The 25,162-nt window shown below is 36.6% G+C and overlaps 4 protein-coding genes across 10 annotated transcripts in view; 3 read left to right on the forward strand and 1 right to left on the reverse strand.

Annotated features, from left to right (window-relative positions):
• The window catches only part of LOC106134836 (ras-related protein Rab-37), a 44,483-nt gene extending 39,345 nt beyond the window's left edge, over nucleotides 1-5,138 (forward strand). Inside the window, exons 2-5 of one of the 2 annotated variants that reach the window (XM_060954930.1) lie at nucleotides 574-684; nucleotides 1,928-2,036; nucleotides 2,752-2,862; nucleotides 3,122-5,138. In XM_060954930.1, coding sequence (XP_060810913.1) covers nucleotides 574-684; nucleotides 1,928-2,036; nucleotides 2,752-2,862; nucleotides 3,122-3,363 — 573 coding nt within the window. In that variant the 3' untranslated portion in view covers nucleotides 3,364-5,138. The remainder of the gene's footprint in view (nucleotides 1-573; nucleotides 685-1,927; nucleotides 2,037-2,751; nucleotides 2,863-3,121) is intronic. The other variant, XM_013334977.2, reaches the window with a different exon arrangement.
• Nucleotides 5,139-8,251: 3,113 nt separating this feature from the next.
• LOC106134839 (zinc finger protein 850) lies at nucleotides 8,252-18,137 on the forward strand. The gene is made up of 5 exons (XM_013334980.2): nucleotides 8,252-8,573; nucleotides 9,216-9,362; nucleotides 9,456-9,536; nucleotides 10,102-10,182; nucleotides 12,552-18,137. Exons 1-5 carry the CDS (start codon nucleotides 8,433-8,435, stop codon nucleotides 16,842-16,844), a joined length of 4,743 nt encoding a protein of 1,580 aa, XP_013190434.2. The 5' UTR covers nucleotides 8,252-8,432; the 3' UTR covers nucleotides 16,845-18,137.
• LOC106134523 (ATP-binding cassette sub-family F member 3) overlaps nucleotides 8,365-25,162 on the forward strand; it is a 434,240-nt gene continuing 417,442 nt past the window's right edge. Inside the window, exon 1 of the mRNA XM_060944354.1 lies at nucleotides 8,365-8,376. The gene's annotated coding sequence lies outside the window, so the exon portion shown is untranslated. The remainder of the gene's footprint in view (nucleotides 8,377-25,162) is intronic.
• LOC106134840 (protein Tob1) overlaps nucleotides 19,781-25,162 on the reverse strand; it is a 40,488-nt gene continuing 35,106 nt past the window's right edge. For all 6 annotated transcript variants that reach the window (XM_060954968.1, XM_060954966.1, XM_060954967.1 and 3 more), the window contains 3 exons: nucleotides 24,329-24,627; nucleotides 22,422-22,513; nucleotides 19,781-21,696 (listed from right to left, as the gene is read on the reverse strand). In XM_060954968.1, the coding sequence (XP_060810951.1) occupies nucleotides 21,319-21,696; nucleotides 22,422-22,513; nucleotides 24,329-24,617 (759 nt within the window). In that variant the 5' untranslated portion in view covers nucleotides 24,618-24,627 and the 3' untranslated portion in view covers nucleotides 19,781-21,318. The remainder of the gene's footprint in view (nucleotides 21,697-22,421; nucleotides 22,514-24,328; nucleotides 24,628-25,162) is intronic.

Raw genomic sequence — 25,162 nt, forward strand, 5'->3', positions numbered from 1 at the left:
GTTGACTGACAAAAACATGTAGTATGTATATGTAGTCAACAATAAAAAGACAAGTATCAAGATTATTTTTTACTTTAATTTCAGTAAGAAGATGCTTACAGCAGTTGACTATAGGTACTTAAATGGTGAAATAACGCCATCGACACAACTTTTTGGCGCTGTTGTAAATTTCTGTCAAATATCTATTTATTTAATTTATTGACGGCCTCTGTGGCGCAGCGGTATTACGCTTGTCTGTGACACCGGAGGTCCCGAGTTCGAGTCCCGGCCAGGGCATGATGAGAAAAGAACCTTTTCTGATTGGCCTGGGTCATGGATGTTTATCTATATAAGTATTTATTATAAAATATAGTATTGTTGAGTTAGTATCTCGTAACACAAGTCTCGCACTTACTTCGAGGCTAACTCAATCTGTGTAATTTGTCCTGTAGGTATATATTTATTTATTTTATTTAATTTTTTTATTTAGCTTTTTAAGTATGTTTAGGTACTCTTAGTTTTTCAAGTTAATTCCTGTAGCCATAAGTGTAATACTAAAATGATTCAATTGAGAGTAAAAAATGCAATTTCCAGGTGATGCTGCTCGGTGACAGTGGTGTTGGCAAGACTTGCATGCTCGTCCGCTTCCGGGATGGAACCTTCCTCTCCGGAAACTACATTTCCACCGTCGGCATCGACTTCCGGGTACAGCTTGTGTCAAGTCAACTCCATTGAAATATGGAAATCTGTTTATTTTAATGTTATAGAATGCAAATACGTGCCTGTATTTGATTAAACATTTGCAGATGAGAAATATTGATAGACATTTTATTAATTTTAGACAGAATTGATGCAGTAGATAATGAGTTACAAAAATGTAAATTTTATCTGAATAAAGACTTATGTTTTTATTCTCTACCTAATGATGGTAGGTGTCTGTTATGTCGCAAATGGTCACTACTGATGATTGTGACACCCTAACATTTTCATATTGCATCTCAATTCAGATATTTTTTATTTGATAGATTTACAACTAGACCTACACATGAAATAGCGTGTAAAGGAAGACGTGAGGAAGACGAAGAAATGTTACCATTCTTGTAGTTTTTAGTATGTATAGGTAATATGGGAATTCTTTTGTCTCATATTATTCTAATTTCTATGGTTTTCATAATTCATGATGATGTGGCAGGTATTTAAGAAACTGAAATTAAAAAAAAAACAACAGCACTATGCAACCCTGTAAATATTGAACGATCTAAAATGGTAAAAATGGCCAGTAGGTAAGGTTTGTCTGTGTGCATTATTACGATTTAAAAAAAGGTTTACTGACTTTAGGGTTCTAAGTTCAAACGGGCCAGTCACGTGTTCCTTTTCGAACGATTTGTTGAAACGCTATTGGTGTTTGAAGTTAGCGCGCTTTTTCCGTACCCGCCCCTCGACTGTGACAGCTGTGATTGAATCGGCTTCAGAGAATTGGCCTTTTTGAAATGAGTGATTTATTGCGGCAATGGCACCCAGCGTTTGTGATTTTTTGCACTTTGATTTATTGCAATTTGTCATGTCACCATGGCGGCATTATTGAAAATATTTAAGAAAGGTAAAAATAAATTGGAATGTTTCTAAAATAAATTAAGTTTAATTTAATAAACTTAGGAACCTGTCTATTTCAATCTCAATTCATCATTTTGACATATAGCTGAACGTGACCTTTTAGTCTTATTTAGACTGTTGGCTCATTTTACCCCGCGGGGGATGTGATTATATGTTTAAAACTTTAGTCGCTATTTAACTTCGTATTTTAATAGACAAGAACATTTTAGATTTAGATTTTATCCACCAATGCAAAATGTTGTCGCCAATATAACTCTGTCCATATACAATTATGATTCACTCGATAGCGATGTGGTTATGGTGATTATGTTACAACTAACGCCATCTTTCGCAGAATAAGGTGGTCACAGTAGACGGCATCAAGGTGAAACTACAAATATGGGACACAGCAGGTCAAGAGCGCTTTCGCAGCGTCACACACGCATACTACAGAGATGCTCATGGTAATGAATTTCTTATTTTATAGGGAACTTTTAATTTATTAGGGAATTATAACTACGGGTTTAGTTTGATGAACTTACCTAAGTAGTAAAGAAAACTAAGCTGAGCGAAATATAACATTGAACATTATGGCGCCATCTGTTAGTCCTATTTAGAATTAAAAAGAGTGATAGTTTCAAAGACAGTTTATATAGAGGGCGTTACGCTATGCGTTTAGTCAGATCTATGCACTGAAATTTGAATTGATAGCATAGGATTTAAACTGATTTCCATCTTTCATCATGATACTAGTGCCAACGAACTGTGTCGTGCCCGTTTTCGTGTGAGACGAATCAAGGATCTGCCCCCCGGATATATCATGCCTAGAATACCTGTGCGTGTATGGCCAGTTATTGTGTTTGTGCTCAAATGGTATGATTGGTGGTCGGCACGGCACCACCTTAAAAAATATCGTAAATTTTAACATGCTTTGGAAAATAGTTTATTAACTTTACTTTGCCTATGCTGTGATAATCACTCACAATGAATCCATGAACCCCATTTCACCGGATCCGCACCCTTGTCATTGTAATCTATTGAACAAAACAAAAATTTTGAACTTGCTGTTTCAGAATGAAAAATGATTTTACGAATAAACTATGTTTAAGAAAATAAAAAACTTGTGAGAATATATACAAAACTATGCGAAAGTATTTTCATAATAAAATTAATTTCTAGCTCTGCTCTTGCTGTACGACGTAACAAATAAGACGAGCTTCGACAATATCCGCGCCTGGCTTGGGGAGATCCGGGAATACGCCCAAGATGATGTTGTCATCATGCTATTAGGTAAGTTCTGATGGCCCCATAACTCCTGTGAAACATCGTGCAGCATTTATGCCATGTGGTTGACTCATGAAAACATTTTGAACATCTCTCCAGGCAAGCGACTAAATTTACTCGTAACCACGTTTTTTTTCTTTTATAACAAAACGTGCTAACATCATCAATTATATAAAACAGCAATTATAAGACCCTTTGAACAAACTTCCCTTTATCCTTTTTTACATTGTTAGTGACATTATCTAAGTACTATTATACCTTCCAGGTAACAAATCCGACAGCGGCCTGGAGCGGGCGGTGAGGCGGGAGGAGGGGCAGCGCTTGGCGAGAGAATACCAAGTCGCATTTATGGAGACATCAGCCAAAACCGGACTGAACGTTGAAGCGGCCTTCGCCCATGTGGCACGCTCTCTAGTCGCGAAAGCGAACCCCATCGACCCAGCCAGGTTGGCGGTGCGCGCGCAGCCCACTCAAGAGCAGCGGTCGACGTGTACAACGTGCTCATAATTTTAAGTAGTGCGAAATTCAAATTGAGAATATGGCATTCGATCGCTGTTTTATCTGTGGACCAAGAGCCGTTTGGACACAGCACCATCTGTGCTTTGTTTTGAATGAAAAGGACAGCAGAGGTTATTTAGATAGCGTCCTCGGTAGTCGATGTAGAGGACTGTATTTAATTATGCTGGACACCGTAGAAATCTGAATAATATAAGAAGAAACATAGAAATTTCATATTATATTGTACTTGAAAATGATGTGGCGTCATCTCGAATCGCACGCAGTTTCCAGTGCAGTAATGCAGTTGTAATCTTCAACAGTACTTATCACTTCTATATGCTTATTATTATTCCGAATTCTATTCCGAATCTACTTATAAAGGTGACACCAAATTTCTGTACATAGCTGTGCTGACCTTAATGTTATATTTCATTTAAACTATTTAAATAGCGTACCCACCCTTTCCTTTATACTTATCACTTTGTAAAAAATATTTTGTAGTAAACTGACTGAATGTCGGTAGGTTCTTTTTTCTGAAAAAAATTGGATAATATCTATGTATATCTTAAGATAAACTACATATTTAGGGTTTAGAAACGGTCGGTGCAACCCATCCGGTCTAAACGGCAGTAAAAACGTTGTGGCAATTCCCGTTTGCATACAAATGCAACGCGAAAGTATAAAAGTATTACTGCATAGGTATTTAGGGATTGCAAATAAAGATCTTAAAATGATATAAATTATTTGAACATGATTCATTGAGTACTTAATCGAATAACCATTTCGTATTTTTTTCAAGTAGGTAAATTAATTAATGTTGTATAGATACATCTATATATTTATGAAAGACAGGCAATATAATTATGTAATAAATTATAGGCGTTATATTTTACTTCCATAGTAATTTGGAAAGGAACTCAAAAACTACTGGACAGATTGAAATGAATTATTTATGACACAGTTCCACGTGAGCAAAGCCCAAGGTAAAAGTGTAGTCTAATCTAAGAATCTAATTTATGCAAGTCCTATTCTGAATGTACTGACCTGAACCACCTTAATCATAGTTAAATTCTGAATAAATGTATGTATTACTATTATAATCAATAGTAGATAGGTATAATCATACACACATAAGGTACAAGTAAAATATTTTATCAAAAGTCATGTTAAGACACGGAATAAGTTGCAATACACGCACACTACTTGCATACTGTAGGACAAAGATATTAAAATATACTGTCTCTAAGATACAAAAAGTAGGTACTAATGTAGAAGAACTAAGAAAAGCAAGTTGTGTAACGTAAACCCAAAATACGGCGCCATTGTTTGCGACCTTTACCTGATTGGTCGATTTCTGCACATCTTCGCATGAGACTAGATTTACATAGGAAAGAGAACACACTTCACCTACGACCTGCCAGAAACCTTATACATAACTATGTCCATTTTACAAATTTTTATCTAGTTTCACCTGTCCCGATTCATGGATCCTGAATTTTTATTCTGCAGTTCTATACATCTCATACACTGATCTAATACTATGTGCTTTTTTCAATTTTATTTGTTTGTATATTTTTACATTTATCTTGAACTACGTGACCAAAATATCTACCCTAAATCAAAATTAAGTAGGTAAGTAGGTATATACTTATTACAATTTATCGTGTCATCAATGAAGTATAGGTTAAGTAAAATGTTTAAACTGCTATGGAAACAATAAAATAGTAAAAAAATGTCGCAAATATTTATTTATAATAATTGTATTAGGTATACCTAAGTACTTACATTCCTAAATGTTGTGACACTGGATGTTGCTTGTGAGGTAAATAAAATATATCTACAGAAATGTCTTTTATTTTTTATTTTTAAAAGCAAACATCTTCATACTAATTAATGCTCATTAAGAGAGAGATATTTAGCAATGGTTTGAAAGGGACCGTCTCGAACCTTCCAAGTTACGAGCACTGCTTTTATTTTTGATGTTCCTTAGAGGCGAAGACTCGGCCTGAAATTAGCATAGGTACGTTGGATCATAAAGGTCAAAAGTATTATGATCTTAGGCTTGTTTATAACCCCAGGGCGAATTTCGATGTTTGGGATAAGTAGGTAACAACAGTCAGTTATTTTCTTTTACTCCTATGTCCGTACGAAGTTTTCACCATTGCATGCGGTGCAAGACTCTTCATCCCTTTCCAGGACAATTAACGGCCATTTTATTATCTTTTAAGGTATTTTTTTTTCAAAAATAATTGTTTTTTCTTAAGTTCCTAGATATACCTAACTAGGATCTTACAATAACATGCATAACCCTTCTTTAAGTTTACTGTTGTGAAGTTATAGGAAGCGGCACTTGTGATTGTTCCACATGTAAGTATGTCTGTTTTCTTTTACTTCCCTTTCCTTCAATCAAAGCAGAGTAGATTGTACGAGTTTTCTATTCCTATTCTTTCATAAATCCATGTTTACATTTTATTATTAGGTTGGCACCTATTACACGTTGACATGGAAAAAACATTTAAATTTTTTTTTTTGATATAGCCTTACTACAAATATATCAACTTACTATTGTTTATTAAAAATATTAGGCGTTTTAATTCGGGTAAAAGATGTTTATTGTCAAAATAAAGATAGTCGTATGAATAATCACATGTTAGTCATCTATGTTATTCGATTATTGAATTTGCCGCTTTTGAATGTAAGCTGTCAATTTTGACGTGATTTGAATTTACCGCCATAGCTTTGCAGTTGTAGAAAGAGACAAAAACATATAGGCAGGTGTCGTTAACATTTTCTACGCGACTTTTTAATGTTGGGGTTATAATTTTAAATGGGTAAATTGTACCTATATGATATTTTTTATGTCTTTCAAACTTATGAACGGCGTGAACGTACATGACAGAGTTCTAATACATTTTTATAATACATGCAATTTCTTATCAGGAATGGCCCCCAACTATAAGCTCAATTAAAATAGTTGCTAATGATTTCATTTTGTGCCATAAAATTTTTGTATAAACCTCAGTAGAAATGGAAATAAACGACATTTTTAGTTTTACGCGGATGGAGTTATGGGGGGGGGGGGGGGGATGGGGGGTGAATTTTTATGATTTTAGTTTTCTTTAGTGGGCTGAGGTGTCTACCAAACAACCTGGGGCAAAAGTTTTTAACCCCCGATGAAAAAAGAAGTGTGTTATAAGTTTGACATGTCTTTGTCTTTGTATGTGCCTGTCTGTCTTTACGAGCGAATGTTCTTACATATATTTGATCAGTTGAGTCATTAAAAAGTTGTGGGAATAGGGTACCGGACAACTTTTTAGATTGTGTTTAAAAATAATCTTTATTTATTTATATATCCATAAAAAATATTATTTTAAATAAATAAATCTTTTGGAGTATTTAAAAACGTCAAAAACGTAATTTATTTAAAATTGCCGCGAAAACAGCACTTTACGTCAATTCAGATCGCGTGACGTCATATGTTTGGAAAACAAACAACAAGCCATATTACAAGTGATCAATGCTTGGATTATTTAAGTATTTTCTCGCAGATCTAGAAACATGCAAAACCCATAAATATCTAACCTTTAAAATCATAGAAAAAAAACATATGTGAAAATAACTTTGTAAACAATGAAACTAGTTTTAGGTTATGTTTTCGTTTGTAATTTCTTCAATCATTTCTGTTGATAAGATAAACAAAAAGAGGTTGAAATACTTACACAAATGTTTTCACATCGCTAAATTCAGCAAAATAAAAGTCGGTATTAGTGGCAAAGGAACTGCCTACCATGAAAATATCAATCTTTTGGGACATTTCTATTGTCGGTTTGTAACCTTGTTCCATGATAAAAGCTTGATAGGCGGCTTCAAGCACTTGCGACAACTTCTGTTATGAGTAAAGTCCTTCAATTCGTAACTAATTACAATTAAATATTTTTAGAAAAATGCAAATAAATCGTAGATTAACTCGAAATAACATACAAAGCAGTGTTGTTTACTTATCACTCATTACGTATGACGTCACTCACTGTGATTGGTGTTTGGGTTCTTACGCCGCACAGATAAAAAATATTGAATTTTTGCAACTTTATTTATTGATTTAAAATTATAAATCATTGTAATTTCTTAAAAATCTTTATTAAGTGATGTTCTTGTATAACAAACTTTATTTTAAAACACAACTTAGATTTTTTTTCGATTACTGTCCGGTACCCTATTGAAAGTATTGAAGGAAAACCGATTATTGGCGAATATAATCGAGCGCACTGATAGAGAAAATTTATTATTTAATCAAGTATGTTCTTATTTTAAAGCGAGCGTCGGTGGTCGAATCGGTAGGGTGCCTGATTAAAATGCACGATGCGCAGAAACGCACAGATTCAAATCCCACCTCGGCCATATATACTAATGACTATTTTCGAAGTTATGGACATTAGTTTGAATACTATACAAGGGAAAACAGAGAGGCTCCATTGTCAAAGGCATACCTCGGGCTCTTCTCCAAAGAAGTGTGGATACAACTATGACTAAAGCCAGGAGATCGACAGTTCTTAGCTTACCCCTGGTGCAAAAATTGATGTGATATAAGAGTGTGGTAATACCTAAGTTTACTGAAAGATAATATTGATGGATTGATGACTTATTCAAGAGTGTCCAAAATTTGATATAATATTTTTCTTAATAAACATGTAGTAATATAATATATACGTATATTTTGTATTCAAATTATTATTTAATAAAAAGGATTTAATTTTTACATTTCAAATACATAAGAATAAAAAAATTGGTGTCGAATTAAGTCAGCAACGGAACTAAAAAAGGTGCACGATCTCTGATTACATTCACTGTTTGCGTTCCTTATGTTGGTCCCCCTGACGCCATTTCACGCGCACATGCGCAGAACGACAGGTGGTCGGTGACTCGAACCAGCCGTCCCGAACCTATCGACTTCTGCTCATCATCAGCCGCTTTCGTGCTCAAGAACGATGTGTAGTGCTTTGTGTTGAAGTGGTCGTGGTGACATGGCGTCCTTATTTTAAACAACGTGGAAAGTGTACCAGAATATTTGTTCTTTTACAATGGATGTGAATTATGATCGTGTTTGTAGACTGTGCTTGTCATCCCGAAGCGAATTACTGCCGATTTTTCCTACCACCAGTTCGGATGACTCGGATCCTCCCGTCCTCGCAAGGAAAATCAAGGATTGCGTCTCTGTGCAGGTGAGTAATGCCTAAAATAAATGATGTTAGTGGTGTTTTGAGTGAAAGTAGACCCTTGATGTACGTGAAAACTCGTCATCCGCCCCGGTTCGTGCAATGTCAGACAACGCTGCGTTTAGGTGGAGATGTCGTAAGATCGTCCACCATTTTGTAATGTTCCACGGCTATCGCTCGATTCGTGGTCGCTTAGCGTCGCATTCCGTGAAGCCGGCGAGGGATGGCGCGCATCATGAGGGTCTAGTTTGGCATTATTCCCGGGGGTCTGGCAGGGAGGGGATCTGCGTATCGTTAGGTAGGTCCGCGTTGGGCATCGAGGTATTGATTTATCGGATGAACCAGGCCTTGCAGCTCGCTCGTCCCTCGTGCGGGACGGGCGTCATTGTCGGCGTGAATGCGCTATAGCTGTGTGCGTATATCGAGCGGTAACCCTCGAGGGGCTCACTGGATGCCACTCGACTCGCTTCTACTTATTCGGTCGAGGAGCCAGCCGCCCGTCTATACCTACGCCTACCTACTTCGTATCTCCTCGCGTATCTATTGTTGCTTGGCGCGGTTTTGCCTCGCTCGTCTCCTTCTGATGAAATACGCCCGACTCATGCTCCCTATTATGAATGTTACGTATTGTTATTTTTTTTTTTACAGATAAGCGAAAATGACGACCTTCCTACTAATGTCTGCAGAAAGTGTATGGATAATGTGAATAACTGGCATATATTTAAGTCAGTTTGTGAAAGGACTCAAAACAAATTAGAGTCTCTGATAAAAAAAGATGGCAACCAACTAGAAGAGGTGGGTTTGTTTTGCTGGATATTTGAGCATGGAACTGTCATTTTGGTGTTGTTGTGAACCAATAATAATTAATGTTTTATGATGAATTTCCAGGTTAAAATCAAAAGTGAACCACTCTCTGATGAAGCATATGATGATGGAGTTGTTATTGATGGATCATACCCTGATGAAGAGGTATGTATCTTTTACTTTTAACAACTTATCTTTAGGCTATTCATATATATATACATACAAGTATTAAAGATAGTAGTTTTGTTTATATTGGTTGATGATTAATCAATATAAAGTAGCACTACCACAGCCAGCCTTATGGTGTCAAGGACATTTGAACAGTTGTTCTGGTCTTGTTAACTGTATTTTCATGCATGAAATTTCAGTAGTTTATAATATTTACCTAATATTCAATTAATTTAATCATCAAAAACATATTTCCTTACCTATAAGTTGCATGCTCTAGGAATGAGTGGAGAAAATATATTTTTAAATTGATGAATTCTACTCGGGTTATACTCCTATGGAGTTTTCTGTATGATAGGAGGTTATTAATATTATGTACCTTTTTCTATGTATCAAATCTCAGCATATCCCATTCTCACAAAATTTTAATCTTATACATTGTTTAAATAAATACATTTTATGAACTACTTATGTACCTTTTTGGTAAATGTTACAGTTTCTTATAAGTTATATGTATTGTTTTCCATTCTGATGTTTTAATATGTTTCATTTTCAATTTCAGAGTGCAGGAGGATCTAATAAAATTCAACCAGAAGGCCCACCAATCTTGGCCTCATTGGGGCTCACACCAAGAAGTGATAAGGTGAGATTACTCATACAATATTTCCTTATCAAATAGTTCAAGACACATTGAAACAAATTTATGGACACTTCATTTAGTTTTTAATAATAGTGCTCTAGTTGATTTTATTTTGTTATAATTAAGTGTGAGAATAGTTCAATTGAATTAATTTCATTCACAGAAATATGTAGATCCTCGAATGGACTGGGCTCGGGTACATGCAATCTTGGATTTAGTACAAGAGGACAATGTTATAGATTCCTTGCAGTACACAGAAGAGAGTGACATTTTAAATCACTCAGATCACGATTCTGACTCTGAGATTGAATTAAAATCTGACATTCCCGATATTTATATTGATTGCAAATCAGGATATGTGTGCAAAGATGACACGATTATTTCTAAAATGCCAATACTTTCTTTAAATAATAGAACGGATAAAATGAAAGAAGTTTCGCTTTTAAGGAATCGGAAACAGGACCAGCCTCCATTCTGTTTTCATCCAAAAATAGCTTGGCAAAAATTTTTCTCAGAGGATTTATTGGACCTCATTGTGACGTCGACGAATTACAACATAGAAAAGCATAGTCACAGTATATCATTGTGCACAAACTTAAGAGAAATAAAGACTTTAATTGGGGTACTGTACCTTCATGGTATATTAAGACCTACTCAGCACAAATTAAGCGACCTTTGGAACAGCCATTGCGGTGTTCCATGTATTCAAAATGCAATAAAATATGATCGAGTGAAATTCCTTCTGCAAAATATTAGTTTTGATAAGGAAGCTTCTGATGATATAATGCAATTTGATATTATGAGGCGAATGAGAAAATCTTTTGAAATATTTGCAATGAATTGCAGGACAGCTTTCCCTCCAAATGCAAATACTCTAGTTATTGATGAAATAATTGTACCAATTTTTGGTCCCTGTCCATTCAGATATAACATTGATAAGAAACCAATAAATAATGGAATAAAGTTAGTTATGTTGGTAGACCCGTTAACGTTTTACGTAAATAACTTGGATGTTATTACTGATCCTAATTTTGAGTCAGGGGACATTGCAAAAAAATTAGTACAACACTTATCTGGTACTGGGAAAACAATAATTATGGACAGTTGGTATATGTCGATGCCATTGATTGATCATTTGAAAAACGAGTATGACTTATTTACGCTAGCAGCTGTCAATCCAAAAGACGATATGATACCACCCTTGTTTTTGTCAGAGTACAGGAAGAATATAAAATTGATGACTGGTTTTAGGGAAGACAGTATAACACTTACTTCTTTTGTTACTATGGAATCTAAGTCGATTAATGTAGTTAGTAATGAACCTCAGTATAATAGAAAAAGCCACACCAAGCTAACAAGCGCAGCATCTTCATATTTAAGATCTAAGTCTGCTGTGGAAGTAATTGATGTCCTCATGCATTATTATACCACTATGCAAAATACAAATGATTGGACACTTTCTTTATTTTTCACTATGCTCAATATAGCCGCAGTGAATGCTCAAGTGATATGGAATTCTCAAAACATTTCTAGTGTCATAAAACGTAGAGAGTTTTTGAATAAACTGGCTCTCAGTCTTATAACCAACCAAGAACCGATGTCACCAATGTTATTAGAATTCGATCCTGCTGCAGGGTCATCACTGTTGAATGATTCCAGAATTACAACTAGGAAACGATGTAACATCTGCGTTAAAACTACTAAACGTGATAGGAGAACTAAACAATATTGTGCAAAATGTGGTCAAGCTGTTTGCAAAGAGCACACTATACTTTTCTGTGTATATTGCAAATTTTAAAAAGTTGATTTTAATATTTCATTATTTTTTGTCATATTGATTGTTGTTTTTAATATCTAAATGAAGTGTCTAAATTTGATTAAGGTGTTTAATAAAATAATTGTAGTAAAAAGAGTTATTTTAACCCCTAACAATATTATGAATTAAGACTGCAAGTGCTATGTTCTCACTCCCTGAACTACAAGATTTGGTACCTCAGAAAACTTGGCTTTATTAGAGTTCAAGGCCATTTCGGTCGGTCTGTCGAGCCGTGTCTGCGCTATTGCTCTTACATAGATGTAGGTAAGCGAGAGGCTTTCGAATTCAATGATTTTTTTATTTATGTTGAAATAGACACTTCTGCTCTTGCAGTGAGAGACAACATCAAGAGGAAACTTGTGGCAAACACACAGTTGAGAAAACTGTGTGTGTTTTGTAACGATATACATGATCTTAGTTGGGTTTATAATAGTTCACGTAGGGCGAGACGACAATATTATTGTTGCCAAACATGGTGGCTAAATCATATTGTATCTATTTGTGTTGATATCTGTTGTAATAGAGTCATGAAGTAATGGTAATCCTTGAATTTCAGGGAATGGACAGTGAAAAGGAGGAAGAAGAAGAAGACGAAGAGATAAATGATCCAGGTCAGTCGTTCATCTCAAATGTGCCCTCTATGCCCGAGGTTTCTATCACAGTGATGCGGCCTTCCGGCGAGACATTACACGCTCGACAAGGTATTCAGGCCCTAGCCTCCAAGGACTGCCTCGTCTGTGGCCGCTCATACAGATACTCCCATAACGCCAGGCGGCACGAACTCACGGCTCATAGTTTCGATAGGTACACAAACAAAGTATCACACAAAAAGTCTTTCGCACACATGCAACCTAAACTAAGACCAAACCCGTTTAATCCAAAGGCACGACTAATGCCGAATCACAAAATGCATCTTATGCCTACACCTGTCCCGAAGTTGATGCAGCATAAAATTGTCAACCCACCGCAACCAGTTCTAATTAAAAAAGGACCACAGAACAATTTACCATATCCACTTCGCATTAAGGCGTTGAAGGATTTACAAATAAAGAAAAAAGAACCACAGATGCTGAAAACTTTACTTACATCAAAACCAGAGGTCTTGACTTCCGAAATTGATATAGCAAACTCGGAACCAGAAAGTCCTGAAACTTTGGTATCTGAACCTGAAATAGCTTCTTTCCAAGTAGAGGCTATACTATCTGAACCTGACGCTTTTGATCAACCTCAAGAAGGTGAAGAAGATGGTGATGGGGAAGGAAATAATCAAAGCCAGAATTATGATACTGTTGATATGGATTCTGAAAATGAAATTGAGATTGCTCGCCAGCAAGAGAATGAGGCGGAAGACGATGATCAAAATGGTGATCACGACAATGATGATAACATGCAACAAGACGATGAGAATAATGAAGAACTGGCTCATAGTGGAACAGTGAAAGAACAATTTGAAGAGAATGGTGAACATATGGAAAATGTAGAAAAAGAAGAAAATGTTGATGAGAAACTCGAAGGTGATATTGAGACCAAAGAGGAGGGAGAGGACGACAATGAAAATGAAGAACATGAGGTTAACCATGATGAAAATGATGAATATGATGATGATATGCCTCCTATGGCTTTAGCACCTGTTGTTGAAATAAATGAGGATATGCAAACAAATTCATTCAATAGTGAGATGAATGAGGAAGAAGAACTGGATGAGACAGCCGACGATACTGCCGATCACAATGAAACCGGAGAACAAGTCAAAGAGTTAGATCCCGATAAATTGTATGTAACGAAAACCCAACGGGATTTCATTTTGAAATATAGAGACATAATTCAACAAATAAATACGAAAGTGTGTCTCTGCTGTGACCGGGAACACCCGCGTCGCAAAGCTGTCATTCAACATTTGCAGAAAAATGGACACAAGGTCCCAAAGCACACATGTTATAATTGTGTGGTAACTTTTTCACATATTGGTGCCCTTCTAAGTCACATGAGGTCCAACACTTGCACAGATTTGTGGAAGATTATTTACAATGAAAATGGCATCACTGATGACTTGGTTGTAGATGACGAACCTAAGGAAACAAAAGTTCCATACAAGGACATTTTCAATGCAAGGTCTTATGCTTGCAAGTTGTGCCCAGCTAAATTCCAACTTAAGCAGTTTATTATGAAACATGTATTAGACGTTCACGAAGATGGACAATCTAGAGTTCCAATGCATTGTGTACATTGTGGTTCTCGTTTTAAAGAAAAAAGTTTAATCAAGAAACACATACGAAACGGAGATTGCACCGTTTACATATCTTGTGATTTATGTTCAGAAAAGTTTTCCAACATGCAAAAATTCAATGATCATGCACTCGCTGTCCATGCAGGAAGTTTTGACCAGTCCACTGACAACCAGAGCAAATGCGTCGATGGACGACCCACTGATTGTCCTATTTGTGGGAAAAAGAATAGTAGTTACCCAAATCTGGTAAAGCATTTGAAAATAATTCACAATGAAGAAAAGCCCCATCATTGCAAACATTGCGACCTTAAATTCGAGCAAGCTGCTGATCTCAATCAGCATATTTATTCAGTTCATTCTGACAGGGGTATGACCGAACCCGATATGTCACTTGTTAAGGAGGAAGCTGAAGAATATCATTATTCTTGCACTGAGTGTAACGCTATATTTGAGACTGTCGACGCGTGGACTGATCATCAAGTGGCCGAACACAACCAGGTGGCGCACCACTGCGACCAATGTGAGAAAAAGTTCCTACGACCGTCAGAACTTGCCGAACATAAAAATACTCATTTGCGTGTGAAATTCTATCCGTGTAACATATGTAGTAATTCTTACAGTACTCCACAAAAACTGTCAGAGCACGTACAACAAGCTCATCCGGGCGTCGGCCCTGGAGCAGCGTTACAGGCCCTGGAGTCCGAATTCTTCTGCGATATTTGTATTAGATCGTTCAAGAGTCGCCAAGCTTACTCTAACCATATGCGTATACACGCCAAAGTTCCCACGACGAACAGGAAGCCTGGGGATCCTAAAGGATTCTCCCCGCAAATTATTGGTAAACCCATAAAACAATTCCCTGCTATTCAAGCTAACTTCTTGTATAAGCCAAATTGTAATGTTCCTAACGCCCCTTACTCGTGCGATATTTGTGGGAAAGGATTTATGCATAAGAAAAATATATGGAAGCATAAAAAGGTGTTACATGCGGATATACTTAATGATAGAAATGACAGTGAAGAAAATACAATGCAAGCAGCGTCAACCGAGGAAGATGATTACAATGTAGACGAAAATGGAGCAATTTTGTCTACACCGCAGTTTAATAGTTTTAACTTTGCCAATTTCACTAACAATGTTCAACAACCGGCGCAGGAGGACCCTATGCCTTATTCCTGCGAACTGTGCTTTAAACGATTTCCGCTTCGATCAAGTTTATACAAACACAAACGTGCTAAACATGGAATTGTTAATGCTAGTGCTGGTGCTGAAACTATGACACCGTCTATTGTTCAGTCTGAGGGAAGCAGCCGGTCCAGTTGCACAATATGTAAAATCACATTCACCGACAAAAAGTCGTATTATCGTCATAGAAAAAATGTGCACAAGACCGCAACGCAAATGTGTAAAATATGTGGCAAACCATTAAATTCCACATTAGAACTCTATGAGCATCTGAAAGCTGCTCACGCTCGCGAGCTTCTGGGATACAATGCCAGTCAAGGTTCTAGCAGTAAGTCTCAAGAAATGAAACAGGAATTAGAAGTAGATTACGAGAATGATCAAGATTCAATCGACCCTTCGGTAGACTATCAAGCGCGGTATCCCTGCGATACTTGTGGGAAACAATTCGTCGGATTATTGGCATTACAGAACCATCAGTGTATAAATCAGGTTCATTCACAGCCGCAGACTTTCGACTGTGAGATCTGTCACAAGAGTTACACATCGATCGCGGCCTTGAAGAGTCACCGCGGGTGGCACTTGCGTTCTCCTGACGGTAAGGCGGCGGCCAATAACACAGGGTTGTGGATGCCACAGAATAAAGTGACGAATAAGGTCAGTAAACACGAAGTGGTGGACCCAGTTCAGCTAGCGCGAGTCCAACACACGACCACGTCGACGCCCGTTTCTGCCGTCGCTGCAAAGAGAAGGCTGCCGCCAGAAGTAGAAGTGACTGTCGTTAACCCGAACAAGAAATTACGGTCCGATGATTCCTTGGACTTAGAGCAACAGAGTGGCACAATGGAAGACAGATATTGCACAATTTGTGACAAAGAATTCACAAAACGGGCGGCGTATCAACGTCACATGGAGGAGGTTCACATGCCCAACTCTGTATTCTGTCCCGTGTGCGACAAGAGCTTCACAAGGAAGTCTACTCTGATCGTGCACATGAAGAAGCACTATGATGGTGGACAGGGCAGTTCCAGTGGGACGCAGGTGGAGGAGGAGATCGCTTGCGACATCTGCGGCGCTCAGTTCGATAACGAAAACGCATTACAGTCACATAAAGAGCGAAATCACGGCGATGAGGAATCTGAGGAGTCTGAAGACGACGGTAGTGTGCCTTTTCCTCAGCCCGGCGAATTCACGTGCGCCCAATGTGGCGATGGAGTTGCGACGCCCCGCGACTTGTTGTATCACAGGACGATGCACGCGACCCCTACTAAATTCTACTGTAACATTTGCAAAGTGTACTTTGCGAGAGCTCTAGACCTCTCGTCGCATACTCGGGCGCGACACGCCGATAACGAGAAAGTTTTTTTCCCGTGTGCCATGTGTGATCGATTCTACATGAACAAGAAGAGTTTGCAGCGGCACATCGAGACGTCCCATTGATCGCAGGCCGAGGTTTTGGATCCTCAAGATGTCTGAAAATCTTTGGTGTTTATTACGTGAAGTTGTGCAACACGGACACTTTCCTTACGTAGGTACTGTTCGATACGAAGGGACTATTTTATTACAGTAATTAGCGTGGAAACCATTTTGAAATGACTACTGCCATTCCTCGGCTAAATATAATTTTACATCTTAATTCTTTATTATATGTCTTATGTTTTCATTATATTTTTCATATAAGTCTGCTCACTTATGCTTATTTATTTATTATATTATCAAGATGTACTGTTTTCGATAAGCAACAGTGGACATGAATCAAGAGTATAAATATTGTCAAGATTGATACTTGGTACTTACCATGATTAACTAAATAAATTATGATGTAAAGATAAGCGAACTAACTTTATTCTTATATTTAGTCTATTATATTAGAATCATGGGCCAAAATTGTTAGTCAGAAACCAGTCAGATCAGTGCATATGATGACAAATGAACGGTCACTTGCATGTATTTTATTATACGCGAAATTGCATATAGTTTTGTTTTTATTAATATAAATTAAGTTAGTTTTACTGTGTAAATATAATTTTAGTATATTAATTGTAATAATTTAGAAATAGACGATTTGGATTGATAAAGGAATGGTCATTTAAGTTTTATTAAAATGTACTGATTATTTTTAGTAATGCAAGTGTATATTTTATACAATGTAAAGTAACCACTAAGGGCATATTATCACCTCATCTATGGTGTTAAAGTTTTGAATTAGAAGTTTCATTTGTATTTTATACAAAGTGGCCTAAATCCTAAATTGATAAGTGGATGCTCGAGTTTATTTCGAATGACATTAGATAAACCGAAACGACTTAGATATCAAACCATCACCTTGGTCACACCTAACTCTAGTTGAGCCTTTAAAAGCTATTTTACTTAACTACTGATTTATAAAAGGTTTAGTAATTTATAAAATAATTCCAGAGAACCGTAAAATTTATTAGGTACAATATTTTTTTCCATGTATTTCATTAGATACGAGACATCACATCAGGAGCATTCAAGCGTGTTTACTATGATTAAGATGTAAATTTAAATTCTAGTGATTCTATTTTTTTTTATAATGACCAGAAAAAGATCAAAAGAATCGAAGGCCTCCTTTAGCAGAATGACAATTATGGATATAGATTAAAAAGAATAATAATTATGCATTACGAAAGCATGCTTATTTGTCAAGTGCCAAAATTTTATTTTTATGTAAGTACAGCTCGCTAAATCAAATAAATGTTAACACCATAACTATTTTGTTTTAATATGATTCTGGTAACAAATTATGCAATTTTGTGAGAAAACTTGAAATTCTTGTGAGGCTTGTTCGAAGAGGTGTCAAAGCACATGACGGAGCGGGTCCTGTGGCGTAGATATAATGTTCTAGATCTTACGAATGACTTTATCCTAACCCAACATACACTTTCCACTAAGTCTAAAATAGTATAGAGATCAAGTAGAACTAGATGATTACATGATTTCTATTGTATCTCTTCTACTGAATATGTACGCCACGTTATTCCGTTATCGACAAATGCCTTACAACTTATACTGTCATCATCTTTTTATTAACACCCATTTTTATTACGCAGCCTCACAATTTTTAATCGAGCATTTCTATAGCAAAACTATCTGTTATATACTAAATCATTAAGTGTACAAAGAAAATTTTCTCTAATCAACGCATTTTCTAATCCATGCCTATATTTATAATATTTATCTGTTTTAGCAAATCAAAGGAATATTAAATGTGTTATTTTTCTGATATGAATCAAATTAATATAAAATATTGTTTATTGTTACATTTTCGTGGAGTTGCATTGCGTGTTGTGCAATATGTATAGCGTCGATGCAATTATTATTTAAAATGGATATAGACGTAACTACAGCACAACTCGCGATGTTGACAAAACTCAATGCGCCATGTGGATAGACCTTTAGGCGCTGTTCTCAGCCTTTGGATATACCTATTATGATTCCTGTAAATTAACTTGTCCCATATTCGAAAGGTAAGATTTCATTTATTTTCAAGAACGACATCGTCTTTTTGTCCATAGATGAGGTAAACTTTTGTCATTGTTGTGGTTTTGATAAATAAAGCGACTTTATGATTAAAATTATGTTTTAATTTTTGCCCTTATGGACTATGCTATATATGCCATATAAATAAATAAATAAAATGCCTTATGTTTTTTCTATACATACGTATAATCACGTCTTTACCTTTGCGGTAGACAGAGTCAACAGTATTTAAAAGTCTGATAGGCCACGTTCAGCTTTTTAGAATAATGATAGAATTGAGATTCAAATAGTGATAGGTTGCTAGCCCATCGCCTAAAAGAAGAATCACAAGATTATATTCGTATCTCTTAGTCGCATTTTACGACTTTTATGAGAAAGAGATGGAGTGGTCCTATTAATTTTTTTGTCGGGGCCGGAACCACACTGTTTAATCTTACTGTGTGTTATATAATAATAAATGCATTTATACATTGTTATATAGGTTTGTTTGATATCAAAAGACTGATATAATAATGTATATTTCTCTTCATTCCTATCTTTCGGAGGTTTAAGGAGAGCAAGAAAAAGGAGTCTTATCAACCTTCATGACTAGACTACGGCCTCGTGATAACCCGTGGCAGTACCTAACAGTATGCTTCTGCCTTCTATCTTGTATGTCGCTGCCTTAAAACGTCAGTTATTTTATTATTATTAGTGACAGCTGAACTGAATCACAGAAATTGTGCGATTTCTTTGGTAATGATCGTTATTTTGTGTCGTAGTTTGTGTATCGTATCTAATCATTTTGGTCTAATCAAATTAGTAAATGATAAATCAATATAACCTATGTATGTACTTCGTATTTTAAGGGTTGGTATGAATAAATACAGCTCTTAGATTGCACAAAACATTTTAATATAAACTTAAAAAGTCGTACAACAATATGAAAAATTATTATTGACTAATTATATTCGCGGCATGGAGAGCCACATTTACTATATTATGCAAATATTATATTATCTTTAACACTTCCATCGAATATATCTTACAAAAGAAAGAAAAATAAAAAGTATCTTTATAATAAAAAATCTCATTACTCTCTAAGTTGTATTATTATTAAACTTACATTATAGATTTTATCTACAAAATACTGTAGCATTTTAGTCAGTTTTTCAATCGAGACTCGATTATAATTTACATAATAATTTAATATAAGTAATAGGGTAACAATAAAGTACACATCAAGGTATTTAAATCATACAGCTAGACTTAATCTAAATCAAAAATATAAAAGTATTAAAAAATAGTTGCACATTTCTGTATAGGTACATATCAACTCGTCACAGTTGTGCTTCGAACACGAAGTTTCGGGCACGAATTTGAATCCCAGACAAGCAAGACTCAGACTAACCACACATCTCTACCACTAAGCTAACTAGCTCCATTGAAAAACTGAACCATCCGCCAAGTGAGATATAAAAAAGATAAATAACACATAGTATTTATTTCCATGAATTTGCATGCACCCGTTATTTATGAATTGAGAAATATTTTTTTTCTATCATTTATACCATATCCATATTATCCATGTCTTTTATAACAATATAAAGTATACCATACAGACTAAGGACCGGCCGGCGTTCGGTCGGCCGGCAATGTACACGAGGACTAATATCTTCTTAAAAAAATACTGTTAGATTGAAACATAGCTAGACCTATAATATTTTATGTATATCATAATTATTATAAGGGTACAATCGTACGAGTGTTGATTACACTAGGTGAGATCTTGACGCCCTCGGCCGGCCCGCCGCCGTCCGACCGCGTCCGAACGGATATGCAAACATTTATTATTATACGAATACGATACGAGTACAATATTATATCAGTATACTATTAGTAAGTATGAATTATCAATTTCAATATTAAAAATACGTAATTTCTCTATTGGCCTTTTCCACGTGAAAAATTAGACGATTATCGCGTACGAATATACATAGATATATATTATGTATACATATTTAAATATCAGTATTTTCTTAGATCGGAGGACGTATGTATACAGGCTCGCTCTAGAAGGTACGTCGTCGTATGCGCACGCGGCCATTCGGCCTCTCGCTCCCTTACACCCTACTAATATATCGATATTATCGAACGAAGACATCAAAAACTTGACTCGGCATTAAATATTACGAAAATAAATCGCCGGCGAGTCGCGCGGCAGATTATTGCTCCTATATCGATAAATTTACACATCGACGTAACGAACGAGAATACAAAAAGTTATGGAAAATCGTACGGATATCACAAGCGGCGGGCGGCGCGGGACGCCCCCGCGGAAAATAAAAAAATAAATCGCGGCGCGCGTCTCTCTCGTAAAAAAGTAAAGACTCTATGAGCGGGTCGCGCGGGGCGGCTAGCGCGCGTAGGCTCAGTTGGCGAGCAGGAGATGCGCCGGCGCAGGCGGGTAGGGGGGCGCGGAGGCGGGGGCGGGGTCGCGCCGCGCCACGAAGTACGCGGCCGGGTCGGTGGCGGGCGACAGCGCGCGCGCCGCCAGCTGCTGCTGCACCGCGCGCTGCTTGATGTAGTTGCTGAACTCGGTGGGCGACATGCGGTTGGCACGCTTGCTGCTGGTTTTCAGCTTGGTGCTGCCGAACTTGGTCTGCGCGAAGGTGGCAGTGGTGAAGGTGAGCGGCTGGGCGCGGAGCGGCGGTGCGGGGGAGAAGGCAGCGGGCGCGGGCGGGGAGGGAGCGGCCGCGGGCTCCACCGGCCGGAAACATTGCGCCTCGGGATTGAACGCGCGCGTCACCTGGAAACAATGATTTCATGTATTTAAATGTCATCTGTATACGTAAATCATTTGTAAAGACGTCAAAATAAATACTGTAGGAAAAGTGAAATTTATGACTGCCCAGAAATAAGGACACTTATTTTTGGCCTGATAGCAAGCAGTTCATTGAATAATGAGGCAGTCTTGATGGATGACATAGACATGTTACAAGGATCTGTAACGGTGATGGAAACTGGTTAAATACCGCTCCATATCAGTTTTATTCAAACCCATTAACAAATCACTGGTGTAATCTTACACTAGCTTCAATTTGAACAATCAAACATCATATCCAATTCTCTGCAGATCCAGCAGCGAACCAAATGAATTTGTTATCATGTGTTAAAACTATCATGGAATGAAAATCACAGAACAATTTTTTCTACAGAGAGGTGAATAATCATTTTTCGATAAAAATATTACCAAATGCACTCACAATAAAAAATATTTAAAGTTGCTGCGACAAGTTAGTCCTAGAAAAAATTGTTCTGTGATTTTCATTCCATGATAGTTTTAACACATGATAACAAATTCATTTGGTTCGCTGCTGGATCTGCAGAGAATTGGATATGATGTTTGATTGTTCAAATTGAAGCTAGTGTAAGATTACACCAGTGATTTGTTAATGGGTTTGAATAAAACTGATATGAGTGCAAGTTTCTGCCCTCGTTTGGAAATATTTTTATCGAAAAATGATTATTCACCTCTCTGTCAGTTCGTTCATCTGCAGCCCTTTCATCACTGCTGAACAGCACCTTAACAGCTCCCTTCTCGCCGATGCGGTAGGATACTTCGCCTGAAAATAAATGAAAATAATTTCATAGTGTTTTTCTGTTCGAAGTCTTTAATTTTCATTTTTTTCGTTATATCGTTTTCGTAGAGAATTTGTGATGAATTTATCTTCAGAAATATAGTATGTTCAGTTACTAATACTTATGTTAAGGCTGATTTCATCGCAAACTTAACAAGAGATTTTTAACTTATTTTTGATCTGGACATTTAACGCGAGTAATTTTTATCTAAGTTGGGTATTGTTTTAATTTATTAGGTGAGGCTGTTTGCTTACGAGTAGTTTAGTCAACAGCTGTTATAATATAGGCGGAATCTTTTGTATACGATTAGAGTATTCAAACAATAATGAAGAGAAGTAAAATAGTCTTTCAAATCAATATCAACATGGGTACTATCTTTATAATATGACGATCAGAGTAATGGCAAGTAATTTGACAAACAACTCAAAATTAAATCCGCAGTCTGTTACGTAATGCCCTTTTCATTATTTTCCAGACTAGGACTGTTAGGCTCATTTCAAATAAGTAGGTCGCCGCAGTGAAGATAGTTATGGTTATGACATAGTCTTTACTAACACAGAGATTAACTGCATAACTACAATCGTTAACTCGTCGGGGTTGTGGCTGACCTAATATAAGAACTGTAACTGTTATAAATTTGAACTGATTGTCTATCGTAGTTAGAAAATGATTAATTCCATCCCCCACAAAGGACGGTTGGGTAATAACTTAGAATGTTGGGCATTTGATTTAGATTACCGACTGTGATTTAAGGATAATAGCAGGAGAAACGTGGTAACTGAGTTAAGTGCTTTGTGCAGCACTAAAAATAGGGTTAGTGATTTTCAATTTCTGCTACTTACTATAAAAAGATTTATAGTTACACATTCATTAGCATGTTCACGTAGGTAGATGGATACTCGTAATGAAATAATTAATTAAAATGACTTATCACCATCCAGATCAGTACAAGGATTGCCATCCTTTGCCATCACGCATAATGATAAGTCGTCCTCGCACATGGCCTCGTCTGTTTAGCGAGTTATGCAACTACATAAAGCAGAGGTCTGATAGACCAAGATTTTTTACTTGATATTTGTAAATGTATCATTTTAGGTTTTAGTAGTAAAGATTTTACAGAATTTTAAGATAAAGATTTAACAGATTTTAAATCACTTTATGATATTACTTTTCCGCTGAGAAAAGAGTTAATTTGTGAAGTGATAGTGTAGATATATGTATATAAGAGGTATGTGACAGGTTTAGATCATTAGTCTTATTAGACTCGGTGGCAACAAGCCATTAAAGTCTAAGTAATCAACGCTGTAAGTCAAACCGGCGCTTAATGTGTCTCTTGCGCTTGCGCATGATTACCGAGCTGTTTGTTATTGGTACTGTGTCATCTTTCACTTAGCACACATGTTAGGCTCTGTTTTCGTGAAAATATTCCTACCTAATGATGTTGTTACGGTTTATTAGCATTACATAAGGTTACCGTATGTTATTGTCGGCAGATTGATAATTGTATTGTTTATTTATACATCGTCAACTACAGTTGGTTGGTGATATTTCTGTATTGATTATGACTTGCTTTTTCTTTAAAACTGTAATTGCTTAACGATTACCTACTTCAATGTAGTTATGACAAATTAAACTTATATAAGTAGTTACTAACCACTTCATCCAAAACTTCATGCTTCTCATTTTACTATTCATAAAAGAATACAGAAAGTTTACATTTATAAGGTATACTTTTATTAGACATTTGATTCTAGGCGATACTGACTATTAATCATAATAAAAAAAGAATTAACCCTCACCTGGATCAACCCAAACAGCCAGATCCCTCGGGAGATGTTCCAAGACGTCCCGAACGGGAACGCCCGATTCCCTTGCGGCCCGCTCCAGCACTGGGTCCAAGGGGCCTCCAGTCTTCAGACAGCGGAAGGCGGACCCCCTGCATGGCCGGTCCGGGTACCAGTGACCCCGGAACTTGTCCTTTAGGGCTTTCTCCAGCTCTTCGCCGAAGATGTTGACCCGCCGCCTCGGCAGCTTGTTGTAAAGGTAGGAAATGACGAAGTTGAGGGCGACTTGCACTTCAATATGCATTTTCAGCTCACTGTGGGCAAGGAAATAAATATTATGAGAATGTTATACGTCTATTGTTGATTACATTTATCATATTGTCTTATATTATTCCGATTTTTATGTGTGCGCATTTTTCAAATATCAATATCATATTCAGACGCATAAAGTAAGTAACCTTCTCGTTTTCATAAGATAAATTATTTAACTTTAATTATTATTAACATTGGAATCGATTTTAATTCATCTTCCCTAAGTTTAACTTAAATTAAGTACATATCTACTACTGTTAACTTTACAAAGATGCGACAACTGAACCTACATAATGGACGTTGTAATAATTGAACTTCAGTACCGTTTAGTATCATAAAAAAGTAGCGTAACGCGGCGGCCCTGACATTGAGAATCGCTTAACCGTGACATTCCCAATAAAATATTTATAAAAAAGTTTCCGTAAGCAACTGCGTCGCTTCAAGAATGGCCACAAATCGATTTAGTTACGCGGCGGCAATCAAGACGAATCGATGAAATTGAATCGATACGATTCCCTGAATAGGTATAAGTAGGTG

Source organism: Amyelois transitella, chromosome 5 (assembly GCF_032362555.1).
Source record: "Amyelois transitella isolate CPQ chromosome 5, ilAmyTran1.1, whole genome shotgun sequence".
Classification (NCBI taxonomy): domain Eukaryota; kingdom Metazoa; phylum Arthropoda; class Insecta; order Lepidoptera; family Pyralidae; genus Amyelois; species Amyelois transitella.

Bases quoted from the DNA above. Each gene is read 5' to 3' on its own strand.
- LOC106134839 (XM_013334980.2), top strand. From the start codon at position 8,433: ATGGATGTGAATTATGATCGTGTTTGTAGACTGTGCTTGTCATCCCGA. The intron at 8,574-9,215 runs GTGAGTAATGCC...TTTTTTTTACAG, and splicing joins AGGATTGCGTCTCTGTGCAG to ATAAGCGAAAATGACGACCT. The intron at 10,183-12,551 runs GTGAGATTACTC...CTTGAATTTCAG, and splicing joins TCACACCAAGAAGTGATAAG to GGAATGGACAGTGAAAAGGA.